General features: G+C 37.5%; 1 protein-coding gene across 6 annotated transcripts in view; it reads right to left on the bottom strand.

The window, feature by feature from the left end:
* Positions 1-16527, bottom strand: part of MAGI2 (membrane associated guanylate kinase, WW and PDZ domain containing 2) — a 771045-nt gene that overhangs the window by 247124 nt on the left and 507394 nt on the right. For 5 of the 6 annotated variants that reach the window (XM_032182540.1, XM_032182497.1, XM_032182505.1 and 2 more), the window contains one exon: positions 6847-7060. In XM_032182540.1, coding sequence (XP_032038431.1) covers positions 6847-7060 — 214 coding nt within the window. Of the gene's footprint in view, positions 1-6846; positions 7061-15386; positions 15503-16527 lie in introns of those variants that run through there. The other variant, XM_032182531.1, reaches the window with a different exon arrangement.

The raw sequence follows: 16527 nt of genomic DNA, 5'->3' as shown, positions 1-16527 counted from the left end.
AACTTACTTAACGTTTTTAATATGATGGATTTGTGTTAGCAATCTGTCAGCTTAAAGCACTGTTATAGATAAAGTTTCCTGTACTAACAAAGCCTTCAGAAAATCTCTTGAAACATATTTGAAGGGAATATAGAAAGCACTTACTGACAGTAACAGCTTTAATGTCTTTTGAAAGCACTGCAACCTATTCTAGATTGTGACTCTTGCAAGGTATGTAATTTGCACGTTATTGTGAGAGGCATTTCAAAATGGGTATTTACCAAAGTGCTGCTGAAGTGTATTTGGGGACAGCACATATGAATTTGTTTGGGTTTTTATTGTAAATACATTACATTCAAGATGGTCCTCAATATAGCAGCTTGAGCAAAGGAGAGTATATGAGACAGAGGAAAACAAAGTGCACTGTAGGCCACCTGACTTCCAAATTAAAATTCTTACTCTTTTCCTCCTTTTTTTTTTTTTTTTTTTTTTTTTTTTTTTTTTTATGCCCAGGATTTGTACATCTGCAGAGCTTTTCATACAGAACAACAACAATTTTCAAATAATTTATATGTAGGGGGACAGTGCCAGGAGAGCAGAGCAATAAAATGGCAGTTTTGCAATTCATCCTTTGTGGGTTGTTTCCCCAAATTCTTGCACATATGTAGGGACAGATACAGAAGGGAATCCTCCTCTGGCTATGATTTGAATGAGAGCAGCTATGACTGCTAATTTGTGTTGCACTTCACACTGTCGGTGTTTGTTAGGTGTGCAGGGAGTATGAGGTCCTTAAGAGATGCAAGTCTGAGGATGCCCATCCTGTGAATTCCAGATGGCCTTGGGCCTTGATAAGCACTTATGTACTTGTCTCAAACACAGTGGTGGTGCCTCTAGGCATTTGTAGGAGCAGAAGATGCATATGTAAGATTTCTGAAGGAATATATAAATGCCTAAAGTCTTCTATGGTGATTTCTGCTAAGACACTCTTTGACTTAGACAGCTAGATTCTGACAAAGAATGGACTTTATTTCATGTGACTTTAGCCATTTGGAAATTATGCAACTAATTGTGTAGGATTCATGTCTGCTCAAGGGAGAGGCACCTATACAGAATAATTTACCTTACCTGTCTTAGGGTGGGACTAGGGACTTAAACATATGCTGTTAGTATCATATGTGTCTCTATGCTGTCTCTCAAATGGCTTCCAGCTACCACACAGTAAGGGCATTGGGTTTGTGTCCAATCTGCCAAGTGCATGCAGATGGCTTGCGCTATTACTATACATCTACAGTAATGCTTTGGCTCAGATCAGGATTCAAGTGAGTCTCCCAGATATCTTCATTTTCACACTGAGCATCCTCCCAACTGTTAATCTTCTTTCACTTGAATTTAAACCAGATGACACACCTCAAGAGCTCACTGCAAAGAGCCAGTGGATGTGGATGCTGGATCATCAGCTGGGTCACAGCACCAAGCGTTTCAACACCATCAGCAGCAGACACTCCTCAGTCTGCTGATATTTCTAATGTAGATATGGACAGGATTTAGATTCAAAGGAATTCACACTAGTTTTAACTCAAATCATGGTGATGAACTGAATCCCTGCCAGGGGTTAAAGTCAATTAAGTGCACTCCTAGAGGTCAACTTTCTTTTTAGTTTTGTCTGAAAGGAATCCAATTCATGTACTCTAAGATGTGAACCAAACCACAGTGAGTGAAGACAAGCAGATTTTCTTCGGAAGAGTACTCCTGACAAAAATTTACATGCTACTGCAGATGCATCCTTGAATATCCTAAGGTGTCTTTACTGGTAAAAGCACCTACATTTAGGCAGACAAATTTTGCCCTTATCTTAGAACAGGACAAATCAGCTTCTGGAGGTAATTATCTCTCTCTATTGACTGCAGAAAAAGTCTTGGAAACTGGTTTATACTAGATACCTAATGCTATGTGGCAAGCCAGGTGAACTGAATCTTCTAGTTCATTAAATGCAAATGAGGTGAAAAAATATAATACCACTACAGATGTCAGAGGAAAGGTGTTGAAAGAGGAGTTCTGCAGAGCAGCAGAGACATTTGGGGGAAAGACAAGAAATCAGAAAGCAAAGAAAGACAACCAGAGTTGAGCTGGCAGTTTGGCCTGGATGTCAACATAGATTAAAAAAAAATCAATTGAGAGCAAAGGAAATATATCACTAGTACAGATTGAGAATGTATTTAGAACATAAAAATACAAGAGAAGAAAAAAAAAGCAGCATTCCCCAAGTTCTTTCAAGTTCTTTCCAGTTCCACCATTCCCTCATTCCAAAGTAATTTGTCACAACGCAAAAAAGTAGTTGAAGAAATTGAGAGTGATCTTTTCTGGTGCTTGTCTCACTGAAAGTCATACTGAAAATGAAAGACTGGATGTGATAGTTGCTATGCCAAAACTAACCAATTCAACACACTGTACAAAGATGGAAAAGGAATCATGGACTTTTACAATCAAATTCACATGAGCTCTGATGATTCAGAACTGTCCAGACAATAAAGTCACACTGATACAAAATGTTTCTCAAGGATGAGGAGTCCTTCCAGAAGTCAATATTTAAACAGAAAGTGAAAAAAAGTCCTTAGAAGGTTTATCTAAATTGCTAGTGAATTAAACTATCAGAAATAAACATGAAAATAAAACACGGTGATGATACATTGTTTCATAACAGAGTTGCAAAAGAGCCAAGCTAGCTCATAAAAGATTGGGCAGTTGTTGCAGGATATGGAAGTAATCTTAAGCAGAAGTATACTGCACTTTTAGCAGTACTTTTAGCGTCTTCTAGTATGAAAGATAAAGGTATCAAATGTAATCGTGTAACCGGTTAGTGTTAACTAATATGCCCTCCTATTTGATGGTGAAATGATGAAGCAAACCGGAATCAAAATAAGCACGATGTTAGGATAAACATGCTATTCTTCCAATCAAAAAACCTTCTTACCTTAAAAATTATTAAGAAGAAATACTGATCCCACTGAAGTCAGTAGCAATATTCTTAGAAACAAACTGAGTTAGGTTTTTTTACTTTTCCAATTTGTAGCTGTACTTCTTTTCAGGTAACACCTGAAATAGTATCAGCTATATTCAAAACCTTAATGGCTGTTTCTTACTGTGAAGAGGAGAGTCCTTGGCAGAGACCTATATTATAGCTGTTTTGTAGTCTTTTATGGTGCTCTCATAAAAAAAAACAGCTTTAACAACTAAAGAGATACTACAACAGGTCCAAAAAGCAATGCTGACTATAAGATCAGGGAAGTAGTTGTTAATGGAAGAAGAAACTTCGTATCTGTGAGATGTACTGGAAAGTGGTTTGGTAAACCTCATATGGCCAAATTCTCCTAAAAATTATCATCAGGAGTCAAAGAAGATGATCCTTTATAGATGCATTACAAAGATTTAAGTTTATTTTAGACTTTCCTCCACTAAGAAAACAATCAGTAATACAGAATTATGAAGAATTTACTTTGAACGGCAAGGTAAATAAGGTAAATAGATTTTGTTATGGGTTATGTAATCTCCTTGATAATATTCATTAGCACTTAGTTGTAACTCAGTTTGATGACCTGTAGCTCTTCACAGTTTAATGTCTTACTCTCCCTGCACCCCTTCCAGAGACCTCTACTCCATAAGTGGATAGAGGGCTGGAGAAAGAGGCAAAATCAATTCTATATTTTGGAAACAAATATCATAATAATCATAATAGACCATCTCTATGGGATGGACTGTGACGTAATGATGGAATTGATGGATTTTGAGAGCTGGTGAATACTGTATTTAAGGGTGACCGCACATGATGGCAGATGCACTGAGACTTGATTCTTTTGTACACCCTTGCACTGGGACAACACGGCAAGCATGAAGTGCCCAAAATCTAAAAGAGCCAAAGTCTCTTTAGCACATGGTTTAAGAGTAATTGGCAAGGTCAAGTCTGAAGACTATGGGGAATTTCAGACTTTCCTTAACCCTGTGAGAAGGAGAAACTAAAAATCAGTGACAACTACAATTTATTTAAACACACCAAAGTAGATCTCACTCACCAGACCCATTTAAATTAGGGAAGAAGAAGCAGAACTGAAGTCTTTTTGGAGGTGTTCCAATTTATATACAGTGTTTTAATTATTGCATGTTCTCATTAGCATATGTTGTAAATGAAAGCAAATGTTGTAGATGGACTCCTATTTGTGTTGTGTGTGCCTGTATTTAAAAATTCAGATCCATATGTAAGGGAGGCTGGACACAGCCAAAGAAATGTACTTAAGTAGATCTTCCTGAAAAACAGTGCTAAGTATTATGCAGTAAGAAGGGATGCTCTTCCTGTTCTGTCTTTGAATGCTAATATAGGTAAACATAGGGTCATGCACTTATGTCAAAAAACGGAAAGAAATGAAGAAACAAACCTAGTCATGCTCTGAAATACAACCATCCTCTGAATTATCCAGTGAATCTGGTGACTGATTTTTCTTGTTAGAGCTTGAGGCAGAGGAAATTCCTTACAGTGTGCTTTACAAAATGCTAACTGGGCCATTAATGATTAACAAATAAATACCATCTAGAGACAGTTATCTTTCTTCTGAAGACACTCCCTCTCACTGTAAATCTGCCACATTACTTCTGATGGCAGTGTTGATAAATGAACTCACATAGAAATTTTAGAGATCAGTTTGAAACGAATGAAAATGCTCCCATTTAATCTAAGACTATTAGGTATACCTGTGACAACCTGGAACTTGAGACAGCTTATGGCTTGAAGTCCTTAGGGTTCAAAGGCACAGTTCAAAAGAGCCTCAAATAAAGTAATAAAATGTAATAAAAATATGCTGTCTAGTATTCTAGTATGACTTTTTTTTTTTTTTCCCCCCACCCATTATGATCTACACTTAAAAACTGATTGTTTTTCATGTATTATTTAATAATCTAGTATAATCTTTAATACTGTTCAGGGAAATGTTGTTAGACAAATAGGTTTTTGTTGTATTTTTATCTTTCCTTTTTTTTTTTTTTTTTTTTTTTTTTTTTGCGAAAGCAAATGGAGTCTCTTTATGCCATTAACCAAAGTGACTTGTAAACAAAGAGGCAATTTAACAGCATCCCCATGGCATTACATTCCAACTTAACCCTGTGAAGACTGAGCAATGTGAAAACTGAAATGATCAAGGAATTGTTACTTTACTGGGATTCTAGTAAATAATTTGGTATTTTTACAGATGTGAGATTATGCTTATTTGCAATTTACATTATTCAAGAATATAATTCCAAAGGCAAGGAGCCCTTACAACAGTCTTAGTATCCTGTTTGTACCTCTGACTGATTTCTCTGCTTTACATAACATCCATTTAGTGGAAGTGAATGATGTGCATTGTCAGAATGGTAGTGTAAACCAGAGCTTGTCCAGGAAATGAAGTAAACTGTAACATCAAAGGAATTTGAGAGATTGGAATGGGTACTCTTGTAGAGTGTCTGGGTTATTTTTCTTCACAGTATTTTTTTTCAAAATATATATTTATTTCCTATTAAATTGCCTGCCTCAGTGTTTGCCACTCTCACAGCTTGGTGTGCTAGTGATTTGCTCCTCCCTCCACCCCAAACACATATCACAGGTTTTTGTTACATCATATAACACAAAAGTACCACATAATTCAGTCTGCTCTCTGTCAGAACATTCAGTATGAACAGAAAAATTAAATATGGTAGTGAGGTAAGAAAAAAACAAAGGTTTGAGCTAAGCCTGAATTCATCGGATTTCTTCTCTGCTTGCTTGGGCAAAGTTACTATAATTATTTGTTTTCTATAATAAGCATATTTTTGCCCTTTTCATCAGACTAATGTATTAACAGTTACCACTCTTTTCAGCTTTACATATGCCAGAAGCTATAGTTGGTCATGTCAGTGTTTATGAAAAAATAATGTACAAAAACTTTATTCTTATCATCTGTTTGTGCTTCACGTTATTGCAATAAAATTTGACATGAAATAAGGGACTTAAAACAGAAGTGAAATAGCGCCAAATGTTATTTTTACCTATTAGCAGGTAATAAACAGAATAATGGCTAATGCTCCAAACTGTTTGAGGCAGTTCTTTAAAGTAAACATAAATGCTATTGCTTCCTCTTTTAGTAGTTTTGTACTGATGCATATGTTGGCTTTTCCTTTTTCTCTCTCTCTCTCTCTTTTTTTTTTTTTTTAACAGGAGCCAATATAAACTCACTTATTTGCTCTGTTCTTACTCTGGTAACATGTATTAATAACTGCACTTAGGAAAGAAAGAACTTTCATATACATTCATTCAGTGAGTTGTCTAATTAACAACAGTAACAAAGTAACAACAGGTACTTACAGCCTACCGATGGGGAAAAGTTCTACATGTAATTAATCCTACTCATTGTCCACTTATCTCTTTTATCATTTTTAAATACAAAACAGCCTTCCTCTATTGCTTGTTGGGTAGTTTTTAGCCTTCCTATCTTTCTTTCCTTAAATTCACAAAAGTTCAAGCCTCTCCCCTCTGTCCGTAGAAGTGAGGAAGAACCCAGTGACTGAACAACTCTCCCATTGGCATCAACACAGCAAAAAAGCCTTGCTTTGGACAGCAGACACAACAGCTTTACTTGCTGATATCAAAGTACTAAAGTCTAGTTTCCTATTTTAAAAAAACAATATGCTTCAATGATAGTTGGTAATGTAGGGATTACTACCAGCTCTCAGGAGCCTTGACAGCCAGCACATTCCTAGTATTTTAATGAGGAATGCAATGTTCCACTCAACCATACAAGCCATGTCACCACCCAGTCAAATACAATACATCTATTACCTATTTGAAGAAAAATTAATAACACTCACTCAATAAAGTAGACTTCCCCTTTTTCTGTATAAGCCATTTCCCAGTTATCAGGTAATGGGCCCAAGTCATCATTCTCCTCCGGTTTTGTCTGCTTTGTTACATCCATATCCTCCTTTGCTTCTTCAGGCTGAGTATATCCTGGTGCAGGGCAAGGTTGGGTAGAAGATACTTCACCTGAGACACCTGTACTCTTCTCTTCATGTTCACTTGATTCTACAAGAGAATAAGAATTACAGGTTTTGGCTATCTATGGCTTTGGCTAATGGTGGATGTTTACTGGATGCAAGTCTTCAAAAAATATTTTATGAATTGTAAGTCTTGAAATAAAGAAAAAAAGTATGTTAGGTTATTACAATGACCCTGATGATGCGTTTTATCTGGAACACGATAAAAGAAAATAAAGCAATAAAAACAAATGGAAACAATAAATTAATAAAAAGTTAAGAAATAAGCCAAAGAGTTGTAGCCTGTTCTATCCCAGGAGTCCTTTCAGATCAGGAGGCAGAAGGCAGCCTCATATACAGCAATGTTACTGACTTGTGTTTCATAACTTTTCAAAATAGAGACTCACAAAGCAAATACCCTGTTTTGTTACGGAAAAATATCATTTTCAATTAAAACAGTAAATGCATTCATTGCTTCAAATAAATCCATAGGTAAAGAAATCAATATGACATTCATTAACTCATAGTAGTCTATTAGACATATATGAACATATTTTGTGATTTCATTACCCATATATTCTGTGGGAAGCTTAATTTTCCACAATTCCAAATGCTTCCTATATCCAATGGGATTCTGTCTCATTGTGACCCAGAACACATGCAGGAGGGAGCTTTCCTTTCCTAAGTCTGTTTTCAGGGTTTGATCTTTCGTTCTTTATATATTTTACTTCCCATAAAGTCAGAAATCCAAAAAAGTGGCATCCAACTACCATTGCGAGTTCCCACAGTCCAGTCCATGTACTTTTAGCTATGTGAGAGTGGTAGAACACAGCAATATTTGTTAAAATGTCTGCTTAATGTAAAAATAAGACAAAACAACAAAGCTACCTCAAAAATCTCAGCTAAACAAGGAGAGGATGTGCAATATTAAGAGTCTGAATATGCCTTATCCACATTGTTGAACAATGTCTTTACTACTACTAGTTCAAATGAAGGATGATTGAGAGAACTTGTCCTGCTAAATCCTTGGAGGTGAATACACTTGGCTGGCTGGTCTACTAGGCATGTGCTTATAAACTGCATTTTATCATATGGCCTATCTAGGTATTATTTATTGAAAAAAAATGGGTCAGGAATATGTTGGGAACCTATTGCCTCAATGGACAAGAGATCACATCCTTAGTCCCCGGATGCTTGTTCTCTGCTACACTTTGATCTCACTGAAGTAGAGAGACCCCTATATTTGATCAATATGCAACTAAAATTCACAGTTTGAACATATTGACTGAATCTCTACTATGATGGGATCCTATTCAACACCAGTTGAAATCTCCAGTGAAATTGTGTTGGATTTACCTGGTCTGGCTGCCAGGTGCCAAATGAGCTGCTCTCTCATTCCCCCTCAGCAAGTCAGGGGGAAGAAAATACAATGAAATACAATGGAAGAACTCATGGGTCATGATGAAGGACAGGAATATTGCTCACCAACTACTCTCACAGGCAAAATAGACCTGACTTGGGAAAACTAAATTAATTTATTACAAATTAACAACAGATTAGGATAGTAAGAAACAAAAACAAAACTAAAAACACCTTCCCCAGACCCTCTCTTCTTAGCAGGCTCATCTTCACTTTCAGTCTTTCTACCTCCTTCCTACAAGTGATGCAGGGCAACAGGGAATGACGTCTACAGTTAGTCCCTAACACTTTGTCTCTGCTGCTCCTTCACGGTTACTCACTCACTGCACCTGCTCCAGTGTGGGGTCCCTCCCGGCGGATGTTGTCTTTCCCAAACTGGTCCCCCACAGGCTGCAGCTACTGCAGCCAAAAACTTTTGAAATAGATCTCAGCAATGTAGTCTACCTTAACGTTGAAGATGGCAATTTTTAAAATAAACTAATGTATGTATCCAGAGCACAGAACTATGCAGACTTGTGTGGAACATGTAGCACATAGAAAACAACTTGTATGAAAAGATCTAATTTGTAATGCTTAAGACAGCAAGAAAAAAAAAACAACACAGTAACGGTCTATAAAAATTGTGATTTTAATAGAGAATTAGAAAGTTTGACATCATGGCAATCATAAGGAAGGGGTTAAAGGACTTCAGAAGAACTGGTAAAGATTAAGTAAACAATACTAAAAGCACAAGTGCAAATTGTCCTAACAAAAAAAAGAAAAATATTAAGTATAATCAGAGATCATTTTGTTTAAGCCCTAATTTTTCAATGGTCTGGTACTTGATAAATAGTTGTACAATATGTAAAAAGTTGATTAAATTGTTAAGCATGAACACAGAAAAATAATACAGGCATATAACAGCAAAGTAGAACAGCTAGTCCAGAAAATGGGATACAGTTAGGAGCATTAAAAGTAACAAGAAAACTTTCTATAAGTACATTAATAATAAGAAGACCAAAAACATATTAATTCCACTATGTGGGAAGGAAGGAAAGCTAATAATACATGACACATATAAAAACACAAAGCAGTTAGTGCTCATTTTGCCTCAGTCACTACTGCAAAAAGATTACCTATGATTAAATGACTAACATAATTAACGCCAGCAATAGGGCTAAAGAACTCAGATTAGAGTGGGCAGAGAACAGGTCAGGTACAATTTAGATGAAGCAGCCATTTTCAATTGGCAGAGACTGATGAAACGAAACCTAGGCTACTGCATGAACCAATGAAGCAGACTCATGGCTAGTAATGACTAAACCTTTGAGACTTTAAAAAGAAAAGAAAGTTAGGAAGGACAGACTGTCTTGGTTTCAACAAAGTACCTATGATTTAGGTATTTAGTTTTATATTCATAATTTCTAAGCACCTACTGTCCTTCCAGAATAATTTCCTTAATTATGCTGTTTTGCAAAAAGAAGATCAATGAAACTGTAATTTCATGGCTATCTATTTTTAATTCCTAGAAGGATGTTGGAACCAACAGTCAAATCACCAACATCAACAATATAAATATATATATTTATTTGAAATGTGAATCTGTTTGTGGGAGGAAATGAATTTGCAAGAGACATAAATACAAGTTTTGCTTAGCTGTATCCCACAACAGAGCAATAGGACCCGTGGGGAGCTGAAGTCACCTCCTTATCTACCACTCCCAAATTTCCCTTCCTTTGGCTTTTCAAAGTGTGTTGTATCTGCCAGCTGCAAAATGCCACAATCATCAATAAAATTGCAAGACGAGGAGCAAATGTTTAGGCAGAAATTCCTAGCAAAAATACTATGTAGATATTGGGATGCATGAAGAAAGTTAAGCATTATCCTCAGTCAATAATAATACTATTTGAAAAGGAAATCATAATAGGTAGAAAATGTAAGCATATGCAATACAGGTCCTTCCACCTTCAGCTACAGTAGGGTTTCAGCAGAAGTACTGTACCCAGTTTCAATAATTCTATGGCAAGGAAGGTGGGAACCAGTCCAGAGGGCAGCAACAAAGCAACAAAAATGATCAGAAATATGTAAAAAAAAAAGTGGTGTTTTTGTTTTTGTTTTTGTTTTTTGAGGGGAAAAGACTGATGGATAGGGAAAGCATTTTTAAATATGTAAAACAGAGATGATACTGAGGTCTCCACATCCCCTGAGAAAAGGATGATGTAATTGCAACATTGAATTGAATACATTTGTTGGGTTTGGTTTTCATCTTCTCAAAGTAAAAAAGAGTCTTGTGTTTCAGGCATCTTTGACAGGTTTGTGAGTTGTATTCTTGAGGCTACCCACAGTCTTGACCACATTTCTATCACAGGAATGCTGCTGTACAGATTAAATTGAGGACAAGGTATGAGGCTACATGGCACATATGACCACAGTAGATCAAATAAATTTGGATCATAGTTGCACCACACACAATGCTAATGATAAGCCCATTGGTCTAATACTGCAAAGGCAAGTTGACATTGCTGTGTCTTAGGATTTTAGCATGATATCTGTAATAGGTGCTCTTTCTCAGGATCTTATTTTCTATAAGTTCAGTGAGGTAATATTCTTGGCTTTTGATATCTATATTAACAAACCAACAGAAATAAAAAAGAAAACAAAACAAAAAAAGGTGAAAATTAAATCTTGAGAATTAAAAGAAATATTTTGAGCTTGCCTTAGATAGATATTGCTATCCAAACATAGTGAAAGAGAGGAAACAGATGCTTATTTAACAACTTAAAAATATAATTATTTTAAAGCCAATCTCCTGACTTAGTAATTCCTGGAGCATTATTTTTTAATAGTGTGCTTTGGTAATAAAGGAGAAAGCATCCTGATGAATACAACAGAAGCAATTAAGGAAGAATTGCCTAATGCCATTTAGTTTTACACAACGGACATTCTAGTCACTGGTTATCTGGAATGCAGCACTATGGTGTAATTTAATCTTTTGCTACATGTGTCTGTTCTTCACATATTCCAGGAAGGGTACATATTCACCTTGAAGTTGTTTCGTTGTTTGTTTATTTACCTTTTAATATATATTCATACAAACTGTTTGATCTGTTAAAAAAAAAAAAAAGTGCTTTAAATGTATAAATAAAGCTTGAAATACTATGGTAACATGCTACAAGCACAAATATTTATCTTCAGATAGCATCAGATATAAAAACAGATCCTAAAAATGTACCATAATATATGTCCAGAAATATTTTCTGTCACTGATAAAAAAAAAACAATTGAGTTTTCATCAAATGAAATAACCTACTGTCTTATTACAAAACAGATTACATGGCCTAATTTTCAAAAGGAATTTAGTACAATATCTCAAAGGTGAGTGTCCTGTGAAGTGACAGAATAGGCTCCAGCAAAGCACCAGCAAGTTATTGCATATGTGGAATACAACAAACTTTGGGGAAAAGGCAATGTGTATGTTAAAAATAACTACATATCTTTGAATATTGTAAGTCCATCACTTAGTACTCTGACTCCAAATATCAGCAATTACAAATTTTATTGGTTGAGATGATTTATTCTCTCTACAGCTCTTACACAATACATTGACTGTATATTGAACCTCAAAGTGCATAAGTCCATAGGGCCTGATAAGATGCATCCAAAGGTCCTGAGGGAAATGGCAGATGAAGTTGCTAAGCTAGTATTCACCATATTTGAGAAATCATGGCAGACTGGAGAAGTTCCCACTGACTGGAAGAGGTGAAACATAAGCCTGCTTTTAAAAAGGGGAAGAAAGAAGACCTGGGGAACTACGGACCAGTCAGTCTCATCTCTGTGACTGGCAAGATCATGGAGCAGACCATCCTGGAAACTATCCTAAGGCACATGGAAAACAAGGACAACCAACATGGCTTCACTACTTGATCATGCCTGACAAATCTGGTGGCTTTCTGTGGCAGAATTACAGCATTGGTGGATAGGGGAAGAGCAACTGATGTCATTAACCTGTATTTGTGCAAAGCATTTGACACCGTCAGCCATGATATCCTTGTCTCTAAGCTGGAGAGATGGGGATTTGATGGATGGACCACTGGGTGGTGTCCTGGTTTCAGTTAGCACAGAATTAATTTTCTTCCTAGTAGCTGGTGGAATGCTGTGTTTTGGCTTAGAATGAGAAGAGTGCTGATAACACCCCGATGCTTTAATTGTTGCAGAGCAGTGCTTATACTAAGCCAAGGACATCTCAGCCTTTGCTCTGTCCTGCCAACGGGCAGGCTGGGGGTGCAGTAAGAGCTGGGAGGGGACAGACCCAGGACAGGTGACCCAAACTAGCCAAAGGGGTATTCCATACCATCTGACGTCATGCTAAACAATATATAGGGGTGGCTAGCCGGGGGGAGGGGGCCGGACTGCTCGGGGTTAGGCTGGGCATCGGTCAGCGGGTGGTGAGCAATTGCATTGTGCATCACTTGTTTGTACATACTATTATTACTTTCGTATTATCACCATTGTATCATCATTATTATTATTATTATTATTATTTTCCTGTCTTATTAAACTGTCTTTATCTCAACTCACGGGCTTCACTTTCCATTTCTCTCCCCCGTCCCAGAGAGGGAGGGGGGAGGGTGAGCGAACGGCTGCGTGGTGTTTAGCTGCCAGCCGGGTTAAACCACGACAGGTGGATAAGAAATTAGCTAGATGATTGCACTCAAAGAATTGTGGTCAACAGCTTGATGTTCAGGTGGAGACCAGTGATGAGTAGATTTCCTCAGGAGTCAGTATTGGTCTGCCCAGGAAGCCAACCACATCCTGGTCTCCATCAACTGAAGTGTGGCCAGCAGGGCGAGAGAAGTGATTGTCCCTTTCTGCTCTGCACTTGTGAGTCTCCACCTGGAGCCCTGCATTCAGTTCTGGAGCTCCCAACAAAAGAAGGACATGGAGCTGTTAGAGAGAGTACAGAGGAGGACCATGAGGATAATCAGAGAGGTGGAGCACCTCTCCTATCACTACACTCCCTGATAAAGAATCCTTCTCTAGCTTTCCTCAAAAATATCAATGGATACCAACTTATTTTTAAAAACTCTTATGGCTCTTGGATGCTGTGTATTTTATGTTCTTGCCTCTGGCTGCCTTTGTTGTGCAATAATAAAAGAGCAAGCTCAGACTGTTCCCCAGGACTGATGCACCTTTTGTGGTGATTGACGGCACTGGGACTCTAGCCTTTTGCTTCATTATCAACCTAAGGCATGGAATGATCATTTTGAAACTCTATGTCATATCTTATACCTCAATTAATTTGAGCCTGCCAGAACTTTCATTCTCTGGGTGCAATTTATCATTGCTCAAGTAATGTCAGAATAATAGACATACATAAACATTCTTTCAACATTAAAGTGGTTCTTTTGGAGTTTGAATGATAAACACTTAATCAGTCAGAAGTGTGAAGCAAATGTGACGTGACCAACACAGTGTCAGATCATGATGCTGCTTGTGAAGGAGACTGACTTAATTCTCTGCAGACACAAATAGCAAAAACAGTGAAATCTGAATGTCTGACAAGCATGTTGCATTTTGACCAAAGTATCTTTTTACCACTTTTGTCAAGCCATCAGTTTTACAAAAACCTTTGATTTCATTGCAGTGTCCATCATGAATGGTTTCTCAGGTGCAAGATGTCTCATCTAAACCAGTGAATGGCAGATACCCAAACTAGAACAGCCAGAAGTACAGTAATGTGGGCAATCGCCTTAAGTGTGAGAAACCTAACGCCAACTCTAGACTTGGCCAGCTAATTTATAAATTGTGTTTATCCGAGGCTGCTTCACAGGTATTAGGATTTCTCATTTAAATTTAACCATCTAGGCTCCTGTCTAGCTGTCTGATGAATTAGGCATTCTAGTTTGCAGAGAGAGTACCGTAAAATGAGTATCTGAAACAGCTATATTCTCTTACTCTTCCGAAGTGCCTCTTGCACCTTCATATTAAGATAGCATGGACAAATAGCTCTAACAAAGTATAAGGCATATAGGAATATAATTGACTGTGCATTCCATCTCCCTGTAAATACTGTGATAAGAGTGCTTGATTCAGGATGAAGGACTGAATGTGCTCCATCGTAAAATGGCCAAAAACCTCATCCTAAAGTGAGAAGGCTTTCTGTTCTGTTCTGGGCTGAGGACAAGTAACAAAAATCAGAAAGAAAAAACACATTGGACAGCACAAGTTAACAAAAAGACAATTACATATCATGCTTGAAGATCCCCAGTCCCATATACAGATGGGACAGTCCCATATACAGGTGGGACCGTGCATGGTAAAGTCATATATACAGCTGTCCGAGGGAAATCTGATGGTCTGTGAAGTAAGGTTTTAATGAAAAAATGATTCCTGCTAATAAAGCTCAACAGAGGCACAGATCATCTCAAGAGACACTGAAAGGTGGTCTGAAAAATCAGATCCAAAGCATAAAGATCTCTGCAACTAAAGATGTTGTCTATTGGTCTGATAAAATCGGGTTTATTGTCTTTGGATTCATCATAGACCTGCTACTGCTTCAGCCTTGCAGTCCTAGGTGTTACAGCAGTCCTCTGCCTTGACCGCACTCTGATACCTTTGGCAGTTAATAAGATGTTAAATCGCTGAGCACCTGTAAAAAACGTATCGATGTTTCAAATGTCCTAATAGCCCTGTATTTAACATAAAAGTGATGCATTTCAAATAGAACACACTTTCTAAAAAAAATGGAAGTAACAGATATCATGCTATAGTTTCTTTTTCGGTAAGAACCATATTGCTCCCTCCACCAGGAGTATAAAAAACAAGCAAGCGAAACAACAAACAATTATTATTATTATTATTAATTTTATAATAATAATAATTACTATAATTATTATTAATAATAAAAAAAATGACACAAATTTAACACATTCTGATTTTTCTGTTTTTTCAAAGATACAAACTATAAATGCACATACATTTTAGACTTTGTCAGCTGACAGAGAAAATGACTGCAGTAACAGGGTCCGTGGGAGCTACCCTCTCCAACAAAGGCAACGCAGCATGTACGTACAGAGCTGCTTTGCTACAATCCCTAAAGTCCTCAATCAGTGTAAATGTACAACAAAACCCTGCTTATGAAACCATGAGAGCCAACACAGGCACTGCTTGTTCTACTGGCCACACCTACAGGAATTACTTTGTGGGGGGTGAGGAGGGGGAGGAAAAGGGGGCTGTCTTACTCTGATGCTCATGTATTTCATTTTTTAACACAGCCCATGCCAGTGGCTCTTTCTTGGGTGCTGCCTAGTCATTGTTCACACAGAATTTGCCTGGGAGATGCAAGTTGTGGGCGGACAATGCAAGGAGAAAAACAGATAAACATTTCTCCTTGATCCATTTTGAACTGAAGTATACTGCTCTGGAAATTGCTCCTGAGCAATGGTCGGTTATGTAGCACATTTCGAGTAACTGCAAAGAATGATTCTTCTAATGATTTTTGCAATACACATCAGTTACCAAATCCTGCCTTTGCCTCTTTCACTGTGGAAGTATCCTGGCAACAGAGCCAGTGCTGATGTTTTATGCAAGGATTTCTGGGTTTCATCCTTTTCTGCTTAGCTGTGTAGGAAAGGCACTAAGTGCCAGAGCATTGCCGGCAGATGCAATCTTGTGCAGAAGGGATGAGCAAGGCTCAGACAGCATGTGACAGTGATGGCCAGGGAGTCACGCTTCAGCCCTTTAGTCAGACAAGGGGGCAGAAGGAGATCCACTGCCCTCCCCTCCCCCCAAGTGCCCTGTCACTGCCTTGGCCATGGGGACAGGTTCTGCACTGGGGATTTGCCTTTAGATGTAATTTTAGGCAACTACAACAGAAAAGCAAGTGGCAAATACATCCATGGTGAGAAGATTTCCAATTCAATATGTTTTCTAATGCAACAGGAGAAAAAAACAAAACTATAGAAACTGCAGTATGAAAAAACCCTTTTTATAGGGCTTAGGAGATTAGGTAGTGCCTTTATTAGCCTGTACATTTATGAAACTCCTTATCTTCTTATCTGTGTGATTGTCACTACAGACTTCTACTTCAATCAATTGTTCCTGAATTTCTAAGTTCAG

Source organism: Aythya fuligula, chromosome 1 (genome assembly GCF_009819795.1).
Source record: "Aythya fuligula isolate bAytFul2 chromosome 1, bAytFul2.pri, whole genome shotgun sequence".
In the NCBI taxonomy this organism is placed as follows: Eukaryota; Metazoa; Chordata; class Aves; order Anseriformes; family Anatidae; genus Aythya; species Aythya fuligula.
The sequence above is the reverse complement of the archived record's forward strand: the minus strand, read 5'-3'. Positions and strand labels throughout refer to the sequence as shown.